The sequence below is a fragment of the Hippocampus zosterae genome, chromosome 8 (genome assembly GCF_025434085.1).
Source record: "Hippocampus zosterae strain Florida chromosome 8, ASM2543408v3, whole genome shotgun sequence".
NCBI classification, from domain to species: domain Eukaryota; kingdom Metazoa; phylum Chordata; class Actinopteri; order Syngnathiformes; family Syngnathidae; genus Hippocampus; species Hippocampus zosterae.
This window is the reverse complement of record NC_067458.1, coordinates 19,538,119-19,558,132: the sequence shown is the minus strand read 5'-3', so window position 1 is coordinate 19,558,132 and position 20,014 is coordinate 19,538,119. Positions and strand designations below refer to the sequence as shown.

The window sequence follows — 20,014 nt, the reverse complement described above, 5'->3', positions numbered from 1 at the left end:
ATTTTTTTTTCTATTTACACTTTGACACAACTGGGGTGGCTGTCACAGTTCATAGATGTGGAAGGAGCCGTCACTGAGCTGTCCGCTGAAGTGGACGCTCACCGCGCTGTTGTCCACCATCTTCAACTTCTCGAAGAAGAAGACTTCGGATGCTTTGGGCTTGGTCTGGAGGTCCATCTCACTCAGGTTCAACGTCTGCTTGAGGACCACCACCTCAGCCCCTTCCTCCTTCTCCCCCTCCTTGAAAGCCAGCCAGCCGTAGATCAAGTAGGTGGCCGCTCTGTCCACGGTGAAGATGTGATGTTGTCCTTGTTCGTTAGTCTCTAGGGAGAAATTGGAAAAGACACGTCAGCGTTCGCCACACTGCAAAATGCTCAAAATGGAAACGAAAGCATTACTTTGGAGCGAACACGTGACGTTAACTTTGAGTCTTCTGCTTGCTGCTCCGGCATCCTGCAAACATTAAGCAAATAATGTCAGTTCTTTCTATCGGCAACGTTATTGCTTACCAGTTAGCTCACTACCTACGCGTGACATCATAAGCTCACTCGGCGCCTCACCTGATTGCTGATGTTCAAGTGAAGGAGGAATCCGGCGGTTGCTGCCGCAGCCGCGAGCAGCAGCGCTCCAATCAGGGCGGCGGCGGCGCGTCCCATGCGCGCCCGCCGCTTGGTTGCGCCCGGATTGATGTGCGCTGCCATGGTGAACTCTTCCAAGGGTGACTTCTCTCCTGCCTGATGCTCTTCCATTGGCACTTGCGTTGCCGCTCATGCAGGTTGCAGGTGTTTATAAAGGGTGTGACGCCCAGTCGCCCACACCAACACACTCTCACACACGACACGGTGCCAGAATTAGCAGAGGAGGCCTTGTTGGGCAATAGAAAGGAAGAGCGAAGACAAGTCCGCCCCTGCAAATCTCATAACTTATAATAAAAACCCACAAGCACAGCGTCGCCGGTCCCAAAGGCTTTTATGACTTAATTGGCGGTTGATGACGGAAAGCTCTTCTCACACTTGTGCACGGCCAAGCGGAAGTTACTTGACTGTATCTTGTTGTTGTTTTTTTTTTTTAACACACTTTTATTGTTATTGCATTTGTTGTGACACCATTTCTGTTTGCAAGATTTTTTAAAAAAAAGCCACTAAGTATTGTATAATTTAGTAAATTACAATTCTCAAACAATTGTTTAACCTTCCTTTTTCGGAACCGATGGAAGTACAGCAATCCCAAAATATACAGTATATTTTTTAAATGAACCCCATATGTATGTTATTAATTGAGAAAAACAAAGGACACGTTCGCTATAATTCATTCATTCATTCATCTTCCGAGCCGCTTGATCCTCACTAGGGCCGCGGTGGGTGCTGGAGCCTATCCCAGCTGTCTTCGGGCAGTAGGCGGGGGACACCCTGGATTAGTTGCCAGCCAATCACAGGGCACACAGAAACGAACAACCATTCGCACTCACACTCACACCTAGGGACAATTTAGAGTGTTCAATCAGCCTGCCACGCATGTTTTTGGAATGTGGGTGGAAACCGGAGCACCCGGAGAAAACCCACGCAGGCCCGGGGAGAACATGCAAACTCCACACAGGGAGGCCGGAGCTGGAATCGAACCCGGTATCTCTGCACTGTGAAGCCGACGTGCTAACCACTAGACGACCGGGCCGCCACATTCGCTATAATGATCATTAAATTTAGTTTGGTTTTAAACGTAATTCTGTAACTCAAGTACAGTCAAACGTCGGTTTTCGTCCATAATCCGTTCGAGAAACCCCTAACCCTAACCCTAACCCTAAAAAGGCTGTTCGAAAACCGAAACCACGCCTGCTCACGATGGAAAGCGACACGAAGAAGCGTCATTTCCTCGTGTAAGGAAGGCGGGAGGAGTCAAGTGTTGCATTCAAGTGCACTCAGTTTGTTCGAGAACCCAAATTTGGTCGACATCTGAGGCATAAAAAAACCTCGAAATTTTTGTCGAAAACCGAACTCGTTGAGAATCGAGACGTTCAAAAACCGAGGTTTGACTGTATTCCTTTTTTAAAAAGCATTTTAATTTTAATGACAAAAATGTTTTGTTTTGTTACAATTGTACTTTGTAGTTTTGAGTTATTTCATTCGTTTTCATGAAGAACAATAAGTTTGCTTATTACACTCGCTGGCAAATTACGTGCATTTATTCACCCATCAATTACAGACAAAACCCACCGAAACCCCATAAGATAAATCTTGTTCATGAACGTAGCAAATGTTGTTTTTGCTGTCAAGGTTTGTTAAAGGTTGCAAAAGTTTGCAAAGACGTTTGTCAGACATTCACAAACAGTTTTAACGGTTAGAGTTTTTCTAGTGGCAATTTTTTTTAACATGTCTTTAAAACGTCTTTGTAACCTCGAACGAACCCTGACGATTTACCAACGATCGGGCCACGCGCAAACAAACGTTCGCCGCTCAGTGAGGTATGGACTTGAGGTGGGGCATCGTCACTTTAGCCCTGCGTGTTTATGCAGCCGTTTGGAAAATTGGGTGGGTGAAGACTTCAGCATGAGCCTCTGGGAGAGTGACGATTGCTTTTGAAACCAAGGGGCCTTAGACAGTAAGTCTCAGGTGAAATACTTCACGCACTGGTCATGACTTCCGGCCATCTGCTGTTTTTATTTTTCTGCACGGAAGTTATATTCTGTATCTTTTCCGTAGATGGTGACTTTGACAAATAACCAGGTCGACGTCATCAAATCTGTTTGACTGGTTTGCAGCAGACAGGTGGTGGACATTGAGCCCTGTGGTGCCGAGTACCGGGCCCTGTGGCACACCGTTTTTTTTTTTTTTTTTTTTTGTCGACACTGCAACATTGCTTATCAGGAAAGCTGCTGTGCCGACGCTCACCATCTTCATCAGTGATGGTTTTAACCAAGAAACTTTGGCTGCGAGGCAGATGCGCTAACCACGTGCAGCACCAGTGCTCAGTCTGGGTTTTAAAATTGGCGGCATTTTCACATGAAGCTATTCCCTTTTGCTGTGAGAAGCATTGATCTGCAGCTTCGCATGTCTGTCCAAATTACACCAGGATCCAGATTTATGAAAAAGACGTGGTGGTTATTCGGTAGGCCCGAAACAAGCGGACAAGGAAATGGTGTTTGACATCATAATAAGTGAACATTCTTGCACATGGAACGGTTTGCCATTAAACACAAAAGCACTTGAAGACCTTCTTGCAGTGTCGCTCAGGCGCAACTGAACTGACTGAAACATAAATAAACCGGCGTCGGCGTCCCCTGCGAACTCTCACTCTCAGCGCCACGTTTCAGTCTAAGCCTGTTTACCGAAGACGATATCTCTACACGATCTCGAGAGAAACTTCCTGCTGCTTTCCTTTTTCCTTCTAACGCTTTCGCCACAACTTTACGTCACTACCCACAGCTGTTAGGCCTCCTTTGAAGTCTCCTGGGAGGTGTCACGTGCTGAGTTTCGTCACTTAGTTTACAGTTTTGCACTGATTAACAACTCAGCAATCTTAGGTTACGAGAGAAATTAGTCTTGCTACAGTTTGCCGATTCGGAAGTACACTTCTAAGGTTCTAACGTAATGCAAGCCTGAATATTTTTCTTTTCCAATACAAAGTCCGCGCCCTGACTACAATGAGGCAGTTGATGGCAAGACCCCCCAAAAAGGCTCCCCCAAAAACTGACGTCATTTTGTGTTCGGGTGTTTGCGTCTTTGTGGAAGAGCGGCCGGAAGAGATTGATTTGGAGCTTGTAATGCCATTTTACATGTTATTGTATGCCAAGCTCTTTTGAAATAGATTGATTTATCGATTGACGCCATGTGTCAATGGAAGACAAGCATGTTTCGTCACACTCAGAATGCCACCCATGTAGGAACCTTTGAGCCGGCCTTGAGGTCAATCGTTTTATGGCGGAAGTCTGTGCGCGGGGCAAACATTACTATACACTAATTTCTTTTTTTCAATGTATTGTTTGCAAAAACCAATGTAATAAACGGTGGCAATTCATTAGAAGATGGCGTAAACTGATCTGAAAATGAATGCATGGTTCTTTTTAGGTGATTGCTTGAGTGAACAGGTCTGGAGGTAATTCGGCTTGGCCGTGGTCAATAAAAACGAATTGATAAGGCCACAGTAAAACCCCCAGTAAATGGACTTGATTTACAATTTATGATTGTAAATAATTTTTCACGATTTAACAAGTGCTTTTTCACACAGGGTCAGGTGGCTTTGAATATTTTTCTTTACATTTGTTTGATGATCTTCAAACATTAAGTGGAAGGAAATGATGCAATTGCTATTTTTTTCCCCCAGAAGGCATCATATACTTTATCTGTTCATCCATTGAGCCATCTGTTGTTGTAGCGCCCACTAGCCTAACCCTAACCCTAAAGAAATTCTGACATTTTTGAAGAACCAGCTTATCTTGTTCAGTCCTAAGCAAGCTCCGGTGATGTTGCTGTATGATTACCTTCGGTGCGTGGTGACGTTCGTCCGGTCGTTTCAGCTGCCATTTCAGGAGGAGTTTTTGTGTACCGATACTTGGACCGGAAGCTGCAGTGGAATTTTTTTGGCATTGAATATGCTTTGGCTGTGGCACCACACAGATTCCCATCGGAAAGCAGGCCATGTGTTATTATTGGCCTTGTGCCCGGAATGACTGGTAAGAGTGACAAATATGTACCGGTAATAACACCTCCACTAAAGCCAGGGTATTATCAAAAGTCTACAGAAACTTGGGCACCTCATCCAAATCGTCTTAGAAACATGTAGGCTAATCATTGTATATGAACAAATCCATGTGGAGAGATTGGACGTGGGCGAAGCAAAAAGCCATTACAGTGCAGGTCGACTCTGAGGTAGCGAAATTATTTTTTATCCAAACTTGTTTGGCAACAGACAAAGTAATTCAAAGCTATTTTTAAACTGTCATCATATTACAAATTGGCACAAAGGAAAAAGCATTTGATTTTCGCAAAAGTCCAATTGAGATTGAAAAGCCATTTACAATCCAGGGCGATTGTGTCAGGAATCAGACAAAGTAAAAAAATGATGTTTTCATTATGTAAGTTAACACAAAAGCTAAATCGCGGCGATGTTGAATATGGACAAGCTGAAAGAAATGATTACAACGCTTGAATATGTTTTGGGCTCAACGGTTAAAAGCATTGGATTTTGATTTAGTGGAAAGATTTGGGCAGATGAAACAAAACAAAAACTGGTACATAGCAGTGCTGGTCTGCATTCAGATAGACTAAACCAGTGGTCCTCAACTAGAAATGCTGTCGGTCCGCTTTTTTTTTTAAATAAGACCAAAGTCCGGTCCCATGCACGGCGGTTATGGGGAGCAGGGCCCATTTAGTATGGTCAAGCCAAGCTTATACAAATCAACACTCCTCACAACCAACCAATAATGGGGTGCATGAAAATAACAATTATTCACTTTGCCAGTACACAGCAAATAATGAGAGGTATTGTGTTGAGGCACAGAAACTCTTTTATTTTGTTAAGTTGTGCCTGCTTAATAATAGAAATAGCCCTTTTAGGGAAATAAGACATTTTTACTTTAACTTTGTTAAACAGTAGTTGTCTTTTTTCCCTTAATTTAACAAAAACAAAATACTAATTTTACCAAAATAAATACTAAACATGAAAACAAAAATATTGTTTTCATTTGTACAATTCCCCTTTTCACATCCCCTCTGAAATCACTTAAAAAAATATATCAGAAGAGGAGTTAAGAACCATTTTAAATACTGACACAAGGGAGCACAGGAATGTGCAGTGCTTTTCTTCCACTAAAGGTGAATGCAATGTCTGAGGCATGCAAATATTATTTGAAGACGCCATTGTGATGTTCATTTCCCATGTTGCGGTGTTCTGTTATTAAACAGCTGCTAAGATCCCCGATGTAGACGGGAGCAGAACTGCACACAATCGAAACCTCCCGCGATTCGTTTTTAATTGTCTGTGTGCGGCTCTCCTGGGCTGAAGCTGTGAGCACAATGTGGGGTCGCGCATGCGTCTGTTTCCTGACACAATCATCCATTTTGAATGGGTGTGTTTTGGGATAGACGCGTGCTGACGCTTATGTATGGACACACCTTAAGTTCAGAGGAGCCAATCAGCGTATCGTATATGCTGACGCAACGTATGGCCACACCTTCAGTTCAGAGGAGCCAATCAGCGCATCTTATCGCCGACATGCCCTGGTCAGCCAGGGTCTCCAGTCCAGTGAGTCAAACATTATACACGCAAAGTCGCGCTGCCGCGGTCCTCTGCATTACATCTGTTAGTGCACGCAAAGAATACAACGGATCATTTTAACAAGTGATCGCGGTAATGCGCAGATTATAGTCCACAAATATAATATGTAGAACGTAAAAATCACTTTATAAATTATTATTTTATACAATTTGCCGAGGGTCCGGACAGAGGAGGTCGGCGGTCCGGTCGTGGATCGCGGTCCGCCAGTTAAGGAAGAGGGGACTAAACTATTTTTGAAACTATTCTAGAAAACAGACAAGCTAAAAAAAAGTGATTTTAAATATTGCACTGCACTGCACATTCCTGTGCTCCCTTGTGTCAGTATTTAAAAGTGATTTGCACAAGGCTTGTCCCATCCATCATGAGAATTCTTGCCGAGATTGGGCATGGGCCATGGTAAAAAACAAAACAAAAAAAAAAAAAAAAAAAAAAAACATTGCGATGCAGGTCGGGCACCAAAAGCATTTTATTATTATTTTTGGTACACACCTGTTCATGTCGACAGACGGGCTAATTCTTGCATTTCTGCGTGTCAGGTGAAAGTAAGTGTTACATGCGAGCATACTTTCACTTTGGCATTCATTGTTGTAACACAGTAATGTTTAACTAACTTCCATAGATGAACAAACCCGAGAGTGAGTCTCGATAGTAGCGACGTGTCACACAAATATGTTCCAACAAAGAGCCGTCACTGAGGTCGCTTTCTAATATACGCCGCAATCAAAGATTGATTGATAGCGGAAATAACCTACCGTACTTCACTGGTCTCACAGTTATGAACACTAATTAGCTTGCTTCCTTAGATGGGGAAATAGGCCAAATAGATTTAAAAAACGAATGAATAAATAAACAAAACTTTTAGGTCAATAGGCATACCAGTAAATATATGAATGTTCATTATCTGGCTAACACCGCTATAGGGAAGTTAGCCAGATGGATTACAACGGCAAGCTAAAATAGCAAAGTAGAGAGCTGAGCTAAATACTTTTCCACAGTATATTAACATACAAACAAAGATGGATATGCTAAATGGTTAGCTAACATAGATAAATGAGTTAGCTACATACTAAAAGGGAGCTCACCGGCAAGCTAAAATAAATACGTACCCATAAAAACGCAGACGCATAAATATATCAAGAGCTAAAATAAATAGACGAGCAAATCATTGTTCGATGGGCTAATTAGCTAGCTGAAATTGATGCATCAACATGGCAGTTAAGATATATGTCCAAACTAGCTGGCTAACATAGCTCGGTAAAAGTTAGCGACATGGACTATTTAAACCATTTTGCATTTTAGACAGCACTGGACACTCATGGATCTTTCTCAGCCGATTTCCAAGATGTTCCCACATCCTTGAGTTTGCCTTGACTGAACCTCCTCAAGGCATTTTGGGTTTTCCCTGTTTCTTCTACCCTGGGGGTTCAAGGATAAGATATGCCTGGACATGTTTGAAGGAAGTTCCCACAGTGTTGGTCTAATCTGTATCATTTGGTAATTTTCCACAGCTCTAATGCAAGTACTTGTACACACTTTGTAGGTTGAAAAAGCTTTGGATTTTATGGGTTGCTGTGCTCGTGTTTTTCCATGTTTCTGTTGCGTCAACTGACTTCATGTTTGAGATAATGCTACAGTTTGTGGTGGATATATATTTTGAGCACAATATTTGGTTTAGCATTAGAAACGCCGTCCTTGCCTTTCCTTGTTAGTCACATTGTAGAATATGACTTGAGCAAAAGTTTTTAAAAACCTTCCATTTATGGATTTAAAAAAGTTTTTAATGTACCGGTATGTTATACTTTGTGGGCAGGGTGGCCAGAGGTCAGCAAATCCCACATTCCCCCCAGAAAAAGTTTCTTAAAGAGGAACCACAACTCAAGATGTCAAAACCTTTATTTTAAATATCATAAAATATGCATATCTTATCGTCTTTATAGTATTTATTTTAAGGAATCCTTTTAAACATCATACCATCTCGCTTACTCTGACTCCCACTCACACATTTTTAATATGCTTATATTTATGTTTTATAATTAATATTTATTGATCTACTTTTTATTCTTCTACCCTTCATAATTTTGCTGCTGCAAATTGGGAATTTCTCCATTGTGAGGCAAATAGTTTTTATCTTACGTTGGCAGCCATTTGTAACCTCTGTCTTCTTAAAGTGTGAATGTGCCATATTTGACATTGGTTGGTTCTGAAGTATAAGAGGGTGTGCACACTTGTGCAACCACGTTCTTTCAGTTGAGATTTTTTTTCTTTCCCTCTCAAATAGATGATTTGGGATTTTTTTTCTTCAATTGAGCAGTCTAGGATTAAAAAAAGCCACGTTAAGAATACATTTTAAAATCATTCATCATAGTCTTGATTTGTTTATTCGGTAATTGTACCGGGGTGCGTAGACTTTTTATATCCACTATGCATTTTATTTAGGAAATGTGGTGGAGTAAAATTAAATGTTGCCAGGCATATAAATAACAATTCCAACTACAGATATGTAAATTCTTCTTAGGTATGCTAACAAAGTGTTTGTACTCTGTTGCATCACAAGACTTGCTGTTGTTTTTGTTAGCAACTGGGCTCCTTCATTTGAGGGAGGCTTTTATTTTTAGTCGATGATGCAGCCGGACACTATTTAAGGAAATCGGGTGGAATGAACAAAAGTCTCGATCAGATTTGTCCACGGTCTTTAGAACTCACAACGTCCCCCCAGTAGGTAGCTGAGGCCCACCGTCACGTTCTTAATCTTAAAGCGTCCGGTGGATTGTAGGTCCAGCTCGGCTTTGTCTCCGGCCCGCAGGTAGGCAACGGCGTGGAGCACCTTGCAAGCCTCGTGCTGGCCCGCTAGGTGGAAGGCGCACAGTGGGGCCGCCCTGCCTGCCGCACGGAGTCTCAGTGTACCGTTGGCGCCCCGCTCCAGGCTCCGGTAGCACACATCTGCGTAGAGGACGTAGGGCCCGGCGCAACGCACCGCGATTTTACTGTGCCGCTCGTCCGCCAGGTGCATCTGGTGGCTGCTGCGGACGTTGTCGAAGCGCAACGTGGCGTTACCTAAAATGTCTGCCGAGGGTCAAGAAAACACGGACAGGACGCAGAAGGTTCTGTGATTTTGTGTGGTACGATTTTTTTGGGGGAGGGGGGGGGGCATTTGGCGGCAGTGCGTCACACTGGAGCTCAATTTAACATTTAAAATTTTTTTTTACTTTTTCTTTGGCTTTTGGTGACAGAACATGAGAAGACAAGCACAAGAGGCACAGGAAGTTGAGTCACTTTATTAGGGCTGCGCCTGACGATTATTTTATAATTGATTAATCTGTCGATCAATCGAATCCGATTTTACATAATCACATTGTAATTCAGTTGCATAACAGACAATAATACTGAAATACTTTTACCCCCCCCCCCCCCCCCCAATAATCTAATAATGTACATGTGGAATGCTACTAGTTCACAGAAAACCCATCTGGAGTAGATTTACTTTATTTTACTTGTACAATTTTAATCGACCCATTTGACAGTTAACTCATTCACTCCCAAAGACGTTTTTAAACGTCTTTTCAGACTTGGTCTAGAATTGGCTGGTACTGAATGAGTTAACTATGTTAAAATAATACCAACACTGTCAGTGAATGTTATTTCCATTGGGAGGGGGAAATAACATAAATCATAAATCATTTATAATACAGACTATGGCAGCTCTTACAGTTACCACAGCAGTTGATTGACAGCCGGGCCGGCGTGTGACACCGACTGTTCCCCAATCCTTCACAAAGTGGCAAACAATACATCAAAAACTGCGGACTCACCCGAGATCACATCAAACTGGATGTGCACGTCGTCTCGTGAGGCCTGTGGAGGAATAAGGCACAAGTTGGATTTCATTAGATAACACGTCCCGCCTACACGTTCAGAAGAAGAACCACAGATCCGTACAACATTCGTGGAAACATCTTGGGCTTTTTTTTTGTATGTTTCTGTGTATTATTTGAAAGGTCATGGCACCACCAAAACAAAAACAGTCCGAGGGTCCCAGTGAGCTGATTCATAACCGAAGAGAGAGTGGAACACACCAACACATTTTGAGTCAGCTGGGTCAGCAGTCCCTTCTGACTTTGAGTGGAAGATGAGGCATGAGGACAAATTGTGCCGGTAAATCTGCTGCCCCTTCTTCTAAATACATTTGGGGCTTTTTTTGCACTCTGTGTTCATAGACACGACCAACATATTCTCAGGCAGGGGCGCCCAAACTTTTTTGGACCGAAAATCCACTTTTCGATCAACCAACCTCCTGAGATTCGACACCGTCACTGCCCCCTCACGTATACACACGCAAGCCATAATGAGCAACAGCCTGACGAGGAGTCACGCGACACAATTTTGCCATCTGGTAATGATCGTAGCTCACGCATACCGTTTTAAAATGCTTCTCTCGGCCCTCCACATTCCCGTTCTTTGCCCGTCCCTTCTCTGAATTGTACAAAACTAACTCTGAAGGAGAACAATGATGACGATAAAAGATATTGCGCAACAACTCGAATGCACAATTGCACACTGCTGAGCGCTCATGACTTTCGTTGACGCGGTCTCACGTCACCGTAGGTTAAAGATAAAATGCTTTATTTGATTTTTTAAAAATATTTTTGGGTGAAAATGAGACTCCTAGGATTATAAGGGTCCAGTGTGCATTAACACAAAAAAATATATTACTGTATTAACATGCACAGAGACACAAAATGGTTTTTGTTGTTTTTTTCCCCCCCTCCCCCCTTCTCCACCTCGGATCGACTTGGGACCAGGTCTAGATCGAATGGTGGATCGCGATCGACGTAATAGGCACCCCTGTTCTAAGGCACAGGTATCAAACTCCGGTCCTGGAGGGCCGCTGTCCTGCATGTTTTCCAAGTCTCCCTGTTGCAACACACCTGATTCAAACGAACAGGTTCAATGTCAGGCTTGTGCAGAGCTTGCTGATGATCTGATCATTTGAATCAGGTGCGTTTCAACAGGGAGACTTGGAAAACATGCAGGACAGCGGCCCTCCAGGACCGGAGTTTGACACCTGTGTTAAATCGAAGGCATCTGAACAGGGGTGTGTGGACTTTTTATATTGCGGTCAGTACTTGTTTGCTTTTGTAAGTTGAGGGGTTCGTTGTTGTTAGTGGATACTCTACTTTACGAATGACAAAAGGAGAGATGGAATCCTTTAATGCAGTTTATTAAAAGGGGGAAAAAAACAAAACAAAACTGAACCTCCAAACGGATGAACGAGAACACACACTTACTGCTTTTCTTCAGCCAATCAAATGCAAGCTACATAAAATGTTTCAGCAATTATTAAACAGAATATAATTACGTAACTACAACAAAGGAATATAATGCTCAAATAGAAAATGATAATAATGAATAATTTAATATCAGCTTACACTTTTAGTTAGCTACAGTCAATTCCTCGACTTAACCCTTTCTTTTTCTACCCAAGTATAGTCTGGGTACTTTTGCCACCTCTACTTTTACTTCCACGCGAACTGAAATCATCCTATTACAGTCGACAGTCTAGGCATTTGTGAGGCGATGGTTTGCGTTACTCACCAGCTGCTGCAGATGGCAGTAAGCGTAGAGTGCGACCGCCAGGCAGGCGACCACCAGCAGGCTCTGCACCGCCAATATCACCGCCACGTTCGTCAGCCTCTTGGTGGTGCGAGCTCCCACCTGCTTGGCAAGATCTCCTTGTTCAGCATACATCCTCCTCCACTTCCTCCTCGTCTGCATCCGAGCTCACGAGTGGGGTGGGTGAGGCGTCTTTTTAAGGCGCACGATAAGGGATGACAGGAAACACGTGTGTTCGGTCAAAAGTTATGTCAATAAACCATCACGTAGAATTCCTCCTCCACGGAAAGGGAATCGGACCATGATGAAAACTAGACAAACACAAAAGATATCATGTTTCAAAGTTTCATTTGGTTGTATGCTTGGCTCACCTCGGGCGTGTGTGCTCTCGCAGCTTGTACACAATGGAGCACAGAAAATAAGATAAGAAAAAGAAAACCTTTATTTGTCCCACAATGGAGACATTTGCAATCTACAGCAGCAAATTTGGTCTGGAACATATCCCTTCGAATAAATGCTGTTCATCCATCCAGCCATTTTCCGATCCGCTTTATCCTCACAAAGGTCGCGGGGGTGTGCTGGAGCCTATCCCAGCCGTCTTCGGGCAGTAGGCGGGGGGCAATTGAACCGGTTGCCAACCAATCGCAGGGCACACAGAAGCAAACAACCATCCACTCTCACACCTTGGGAAAATTTAGAGCGTTCAATCAACCTGCCATGCAGGTATTTTGGAATGTAAGAGGAAACATGCAAACTCCAAATAGGGAGGCCGGAGTTGGGAATGAACCTCTGCACTGTGAGGTCAACGCGCTAACCATTGGAGCACCGGGCCGCCATATGCTTTTTAAAACCCTCTAATAAAATAATTTTTAGAACAATCTCTTAAAAATGATGCACCACAGGACGGGCATGAACAATGATTGTCAATACACAGCGAGGACAAGGATGCTGCCTGTACCGTATTGTTGACATGTAGCAGCATGACAACAGGGTTGTGGTTGCGCTGAGGTCGGTAGAGTGCCTGTGGTTTGAGTAAAACACCTGCTGAGTACAAACGAAAACAGGTGTTCGAAATGAATTTGGGAAAGGACCTGTCGCTGGCTTTTAAAACTAACCCCTCGCCCCCCCTCCAAAAAAAGAACTGATGCTTTCACTGCATAAATGTCAACATGGAGCGCAATGTGTCACGACCACAAGAAAAAAAGAAAGCGTTTCTCGTGATACAGTGTGCAGTCAAGTGCAAGTCTTCACAGCGCTTCACTTTTTAATTCCCCACTTTTGGTTTCAGCTTGATTCCAATGAGGAAGACATTTTTTTCTTTTTCTTTTTAAGAGATTTGGCATTAAGTTGGTTGCTGGCGTCAAATAGAGTGGAAGTCACTGGTTGAGAATGGATTTTTCCATGATTAACAGTTGATTCAAATAGTATCTACTTTCGGTTTTAGAGCCGCAAAGAGAACAACAACAACATAACAGGGCGATGACTCAAGTGTGATAACAGTCTCCCGAAAAAAAAAAATCTTCAAATGTGACTACACCAAGTCTCCAAACAGCGAGTGTGGGTGGGAAGTGTTCTTTGTTGTGATGAAATCACAAGTGCCGGACTTCAACTCAACCCGAAATAAAATGTTTACCGGAAAAAACAATAGACGGGTGAAATTAAGGTTTTGTTTAATTTTGAAGATGAGCCCCCCCCCTTCACTGTTCAAGTCTGTGATGTCAGTAGCTTAACGGCACAGTATGGCGACTTTCCTCTCACTCACACACAAAATTCATCAATATTATTATTATTAACACATGAAGTGTGTCTAATGTACTTCATTTAAATATGTACACTTGTCACCACTCGGACAGCAATCACAATGGCGGCTGGTCGGCACATTTCCTCCTTCCTCGGACCTTCTCCTTAAGAAGTCCTTTACAGTATGTCCACCAAGAGGAAAAAAAAAAAAAAAGCAAGAAAAGAGGTGAGTTCCACCCTGTAAAGCCTGCCCCCACCCCTCCCACCAAATCAGGGGTGTGGCAGGTTAATGCGGTCCTCCACCAACGTGTTGTCGGGGCCGTGGGCCTCGGTGCACTGCTTGACGGCGGCCATCACTGCGGACAGGCGTCGGTCCAGTGCGGCCAGGTGCGGCTCTGCCAGCACGGGTCGGATGGGGTCGAACGCCAGCGCCTGCCGCATGGCTGCACTCAGGGCGCCGCCCCGCAAAAGGTTGAGCCGGTTCCAGGTGGACACCCGGATCCTGCCCAAAGCCGCGGTGGCGTATTTACATTTTTTTTTTCTCCTTTGGTGGGGAGAAAGATAGGGAAAAGCAAGAGCTGAAGGCTGTACTCACATGCAGCACTGGTAGAGCGGCGCCAAGATGCTACGCTCGTCTAGAGCGGCATTCCCAAAGCTGAAAAGACAGATGAGGAAAGATGGGAAACAATTTAATGGCTTTGTGCTTGTTGCAATTTTTTTCCCGACGCCCGTTGGAAGCAAAGACATCCATCCATCCATTTTCAACACCGCATATCCAGAACGGGGTCACAGGGAGTTGCTGGAGCCAATCCCAGCTGACTTGGGGCAGAAGGCAGACTACATCTTGAACTGGTCGCCGGCCAGTCGCAGGGCACATATTGCCATTTACAACCACACCGTCACTTTCACCCATGTCGCTGACGGCATAATATATTTATTTAGAGCAGGGGTGCCATTACGCCAATCGCGATCGATCGGTAGATCGCGGAATGGTCCCAGGTCGATCGCGAGCGGTGTAGAGGACAAAAAACTAAACAAACAAACAACCATTTGTGTGTCTTTGTGCATGCTAGTAATATATTTTTTGTAATTAATATATTAATTAATATGTAATTAATATATTTTTTGTAATTATTTTTTTAATGTACACTGCACCCTAATGACCCTAGCATTCTCATTTTCACACAAAAAAATAAAGCAGGTAAATCTTTAACCTACGGTGGCGTGTGACCTGCGTCACCGCAAGTTGTTAGCGCTAACCAGTCTGCAATTGCAGCTTGTGATCAGAGCCGTTGCACTCCATCTTTTATCGTTATTATTCTCATTCAGAGTTTGCTTCGTGTACAATTCGCCGAGGGCAAAGAGTCGAGGAGCGAGTGCGAACCTCTTTGCGTTGTCCAGCAGGATGAGCATGCTGGCGCCACCGTCATCCTGGAAACTCTCATAGTGATGGCGGTCGGCGTTCCCGATCAGATAATCGAAGACGGCCGTGTCGATGACGTCCAGTAAACGCGGTCCCGCGTCGTACGGCGCCATCTTCTTCACCGCGGAGCAGTAGCTCTCGTCGTACTCCCACCTATGGAAGAACGACGACAAATCATACAATGATCATTTTTTTAGGGCACATTACACAGTGTTCAAGAACATATGCCAGCCGTCCTACTCTTTTCTGGAATAAATGTTTTAAATACTTTGACAGATTTTTTTTTCAAAACAAGTATTATAATTTCATTATTTCAATATTAAATGTTTCTGTGCATTTCATCATTTTAAATTCCGTTTACTGGACATCAGTTCCAGACTAATAAACGCAGTTTTTCAATGCAATGATTCAAATGAAACTAAATCGATTCAGTGCATGTCATTCAAATTCAGCATTTCGGCGCAATTGCTGAAGTTGGGCAATTCAGATCCAAATTCACTTTCAGACCATAAAAATGTACTTAAGTCAGCTTTTTTTCTATTAAAATAAGATTGGAATTCAACACTTCTATTTTAATATTACAAGTAACGAATCGCCTTAATTTACAAAAACAATAGAGACCAGTTCATTTTATTTTTGGTTTTTTTTTTTTTTTACATTTTATTATGATGATGAAATATTAATTTTAACACAAGTTTCATTTTCTTTGTAATGCAGTGTCATATTGACATACTTCATATATTTTATTTTAGGTATTTTGTTAATGTATTATAATAGTTTATTAAATTTAACATTTTTTTTTAAATTAGGAATTGTAGTATTAAATGTATTTACGTTATGGTTCCATTGGTTCTCTTAACTTCCGACAAGGTGTCCTTTTGTGGGGGGTGGGGAGGGGTGTTGTTTTCCCTCTCTTGCGTCTAAGCCCCACCTGGCAAGCTTGCCCTCTCGGTACGTTCGTCCCCAGGGGTGTCGGTGCTTCTGCAGCGGCCAGACGTCGGGGAGCCACAGCGTCAAAGATCCCTCCATGACGTCGCCCTGGCCGCACGCTGGCTCGCTTTCCCGGCAGTAGTAGCACTTCCCGTAGAAGCACGTGTTGTTCCCCTGCGTCAGGAAGGTGCTGAGCAATTGCTCGCTGGCAACCGGCTTGATCTCCGTGCGCAAGTTCACGTGCCTTCCCACCACCAGGGGCGCTCTCCGAAAGCCCAGGATCCTATAGCGGAGGGACGTTGAGGTGACCACGGTCGTTGCCGTGACGATAAGCTGGACTGACGCACCTGTCCAGGTGAAAAGCGGCCACCTCCGCGTTGTGACGGTCGTAACCGGCGTATGGCTCCCCTTCCACCACGTAGTCGCGACTGTATCTGCCAGACGGGAACAACAAAACAGCTTTGTGAGCCACGAGCACATGTGGTAGGCATTATATCATGGTGTGTTTGTGATAAGAAGCCAAAAGGAAAAAAAAGATGACAGTAACTGCAGAACAACAAATGTGTCAAGTGATGCCAAAGAAAAAATGGTTATAATAAGCACAGAAGTATGAATATTGTTAAGTGGAAACAGAATTGAAAAAAATGCGAGTCCCATTGAGCCAAAGAAAAAAAAAAAGGGGCGATATCACAGGAGAACTGCGTCAGTGATGAGCTTGACAAAAGCATGCCAGACAAATAATAAAATAATAAATAAATAAATAATAAAAATAATGTGTCAGTGAAAACAAGACAAAGTGAAAACTGTCAATCATAAACTTAGAAGTCGAAATGTTCGTCATAATAGGAAAAGTTGTAATCATCAAAACTGGCAATCAAAACTCAAACCTGCGGCCATAATAAGACAGCAAATAAGTGAGTATAGAGCTTAAAAAAAACATGTACACGTGAAAACAAGCCAAAGAAACAAAGGCTATGTTATCATAAACCCAAAACAAAGATAATTACATAAATACAATGTGTATGTGATGTGTCAAAGAGAAAATGGTGATCATAACCATAACACGAGAAATGTGTCAGTCATAAGCACAGAGAAGAATGGGGACATTATCCACGGACAATAAAACAATCAGAAACTTTGAACAAACATTGGAAGTCATAAAGCAGCGAGCAAAAAAAATGCAGCTGAAGAAAAACAGACGGTCATCATGAGCCAAAGAAAAAAAAAAAGGTGACCACGTCACAGAGCAACAAATGTGACAGTGAGCAACAAAATGAGCCGTGGATGATGTCACTAACCTCTTGGGTTTGAAGACCACCTTCTGCCCCCCGTCCAGCACCAGCAGGGCCTTGAGCTGGGTGCCCTTGTAGCCCACGTCGGCGCGCTCGATGCGGGCTTGGCTGAGGGCGCCCAGCACGGCGGCCAGCTCGGGCGCCTCCTCGGGGTACACCTCTCGAGGGCCCACCCACATGCTGGCGATCTCCCACGGGGACTGCAGGGTGTGCACAAGGCGGGCGCCCCGCGCCAGCGCCAGGCCGGCCTCCATCTAATCGACAAACGGCACATTTATTACGAGCGGGTCGCAAGAAGATGGGTTCCTGTGTAGCGCGAGCCAGCGAGCGACCTTGCGAAAGGCCCTGAGATCTCGCCTGCTGGCCGCCGAGCCCTCGCCACCGTCCAGCAGGAAGATCTTGGCCAGGCCCAGCAGGAGGAGCACGGCGCACAGGAGAACCACGCGCTGCTTCAGCTTCATCTCCGCACCCGCCGCCGCCTCACCCCACTCACAGCCTCAGCCTTGCCGCGCCGCCCCCCCGCCGGCAAAATGGCGGCCGCCTACGGGGGGAGAGGGGAAAATTCACAAATCCACGGCATTGATTTTCTTTGGCGCCCTGGGGACATCCGCTGCTGCGTGCCGCCGCTCCAACAGATACCATGCCCTAATTGAAACAACGACACCACTGACGGGCGTCAGTGGCGTCATCTTGAATATTGCAAATACTGATCGGGGGTGGGGGGGCATAAAGCATAAAGGCTGGGTGATTATCAAAAAAAGAAAAAAAGAAAGAAAAAAACAATCACGATTATTTTGATTGATATTGAAATTACGATGAAGGAAAATCTATATCAACCTTAGTTAGCATTTATTTAACTACCAAAGCTCACATTTTACATATAGTCACTTAAAAGTCTGTTTTAAAAAAGAAAGTAAATCCAGAGCTGCTGACCTAAAGAAATTTTCCTCAGAGCAAATTATCTGAATTTCAAGATACAATATGAAAACAGCCACCCGCTTTTATTTTTTTCCCCAATGCAAAAACTCCGACTGATTAATTTTGAGCTAAAAATGTCTCAAAACAATTGATGAGCAAAAGTTGTCGATGAATTTGATAAATGACGACGAGTTGATTAATTGCTGCAACTCAGCTCAATTGTATTTATGGAGCACTTTCAAACAGCCATCGCTGCATACAAAGTGCTGTGCATGGAGCAACTAACATATACAACATTAAAGCAACAAATCGGTAACAAAGACGGTAGAAAGCACCGAACAGCAAAACCAAGAACAAATCTGAGTCATGCGGAGTCAAATGCCAAACATCTTACTTGTTAACAAAAACGAATGAATGCTCAAACGTCTTTAGATACCAGCAGTATAAAATTGCACTAGTGGACATTTAGCGATTCACTACGCAGCCAGATGTCAACTAGCGCACACGCGGCGCTACTAGTGTGTCAAATTGTCAAACGGTAGTGTGAAAAACGTTGCGAGGAAGACACAGTCGTTGTACTAAAACAGCTTGAACGTTTATTCGATAACCTGCTTCGCTCGTAGGAAGACTTCTCGTACACATTTAGGTCACTCGTCACATATATCCAACTAGTATGCCCACATGTCATACAATAGATGGAAAATGTAACTGACAACTCCATGCTACGGGTACGAGATTTTTCTTTGTATTAGTGACATGAAATTCTATTAGTTAACATCGTGCTCTACATAAGTAGAACGGCAAGCGAGCAGGTGTCAGCTAGTGCAAGAGTTGCAACGTGTTACTACCTCCACTAGTATGCCTAAGTGGTCCTAATATTAAACAGAAAAGGCCACGCAGTGATGTAAAACAATGCTAGTGAGATAACAGTTCCACCAGTGCGGGTAGAAGGGCGTACTACTATGGCTAATGAATGTTCAATACATTTGCCCTGAGCGAATAAGAGAGCCACGCAGGCAAAAGCTCACCTCTTTTTTCCTCCTCCTTCCCGTCATCGTCCAGACACACAATCGCTCTTTCATTACACCAGTGTTGTTTCAAAGCATGGGAATGGCCTCATAGACTTCACACCAAAGTGTAAACAGTTGCTGTATGGTTAGTAGTTGTGCCGTTTAAAAGATAACTATCTCCTTTTTGGCCAACCTGTGTTGCTCTTCTGTATGGATGCACCTGGCTGTGGAAGCTAGAAGCTAAGCTAGTTAGCGAGCTAACGTCATCGTTCATGTTCTCACCTCGCGTCCATACGGTGTCCGCAGGTTTTCGGGGGCGAATTGAGCAATTAAAAGATGCTAATTGAGCAATTCCACTCTCGGATATGACGTGTCGGTCAGTCGATGCTGCGCGGCAGCCCTTTTAGGTGGTTTCGGTTTGCTTCTCCGGCTGCTGTCGGTTCGTTGATGCTCGGTGCCGTCCACTTTTGAAACATTAGCTGCCTCTTCCGTTACTGCCTCCAGGGAGCGCTGTCGGACCAAGAGTATCGGGCATTTCGAACGGTACGTTCAAGAAACATCGGATTTTATAGACGCGTACGTGGAGCGTTATGAAAAGCATCCTATCATTTTGAGAACGGGTTCTCCACACACACACACGAATGCACACATGGACAGTTTCAAGTAGTATTTTTCAAGAATAAATGTTCTTGAAATTATTATAATTTCAAAATTAAAAGCTAGCTATTAATTTAGAAATATTGTGCTTGTAACTTGTGCAAAACTGCAATACATTATATTGACAGTGTTTTGTAAAGCATTATTCTAGGAAACGATGGCGT

The 20,014-nt window shown here is 43.7% G+C and overlaps 1 protein-coding gene and 1 long non-coding RNA gene across 2 annotated transcripts in view; one reads left to right on the top strand and one right to left on the bottom strand.

Moving 5' to 3' along the window:
* Nucleotides 1-20,014, top strand: part of LOC127605616 (uncharacterized) — a 113,617-nt gene that overhangs the window by 22,184 nt on the left and 71,419 nt on the right. The gene's annotated exons all lie outside the window — the stretch shown is intronic.
* On the bottom strand, nt 13,716-19,697 carry fam20b (FAM20B glycosaminoglycan xylosylkinase). The gene is made up of 8 exons (XM_052073239.1): nt 19,476-19,697; nt 17,598-17,806; nt 17,272-17,519; nt 16,321-16,407; nt 15,975-16,256; nt 15,005-15,196; nt 14,216-14,275; nt 13,716-14,122 (listed from the first exon to the last, which is right to left on the bottom strand). Exons 2-8 carry the CDS (start codon nt 17,724-17,726, stop codon nt 13,891-13,893), a joined length of 1,230 nt encoding a protein of 409 aa, XP_051929199.1. The 5' UTR covers nt 17,727-17,806; nt 19,476-19,697; the 3' UTR covers nt 13,716-13,890.

Excerpts from the sequence above, each read along its gene's own strand:
- fam20b (XM_052073239.1), bottom strand. The coding sequence starts at position 17,726 with ATGAAGCTGAAGCAGCGCGTGGTTCTCCTGTGCGCCGTGCTCCTCCTG. Across the intron at positions 16,257-16,320 it reads GCCGCTTTTCACCTGGACAG|GATCCTGGGCTTTCGGAGAG; the intron begins GTGCGTCAGTCC and ends CCTCCGCTATAG. Across the intron at positions 14,123-14,215 it reads CCGCTCTACCAGTGCTGCAT|GATCCGGGTGTCCACCTGGA; the intron begins GTGAGTACAGCC and ends GGCTTTGGGCAG.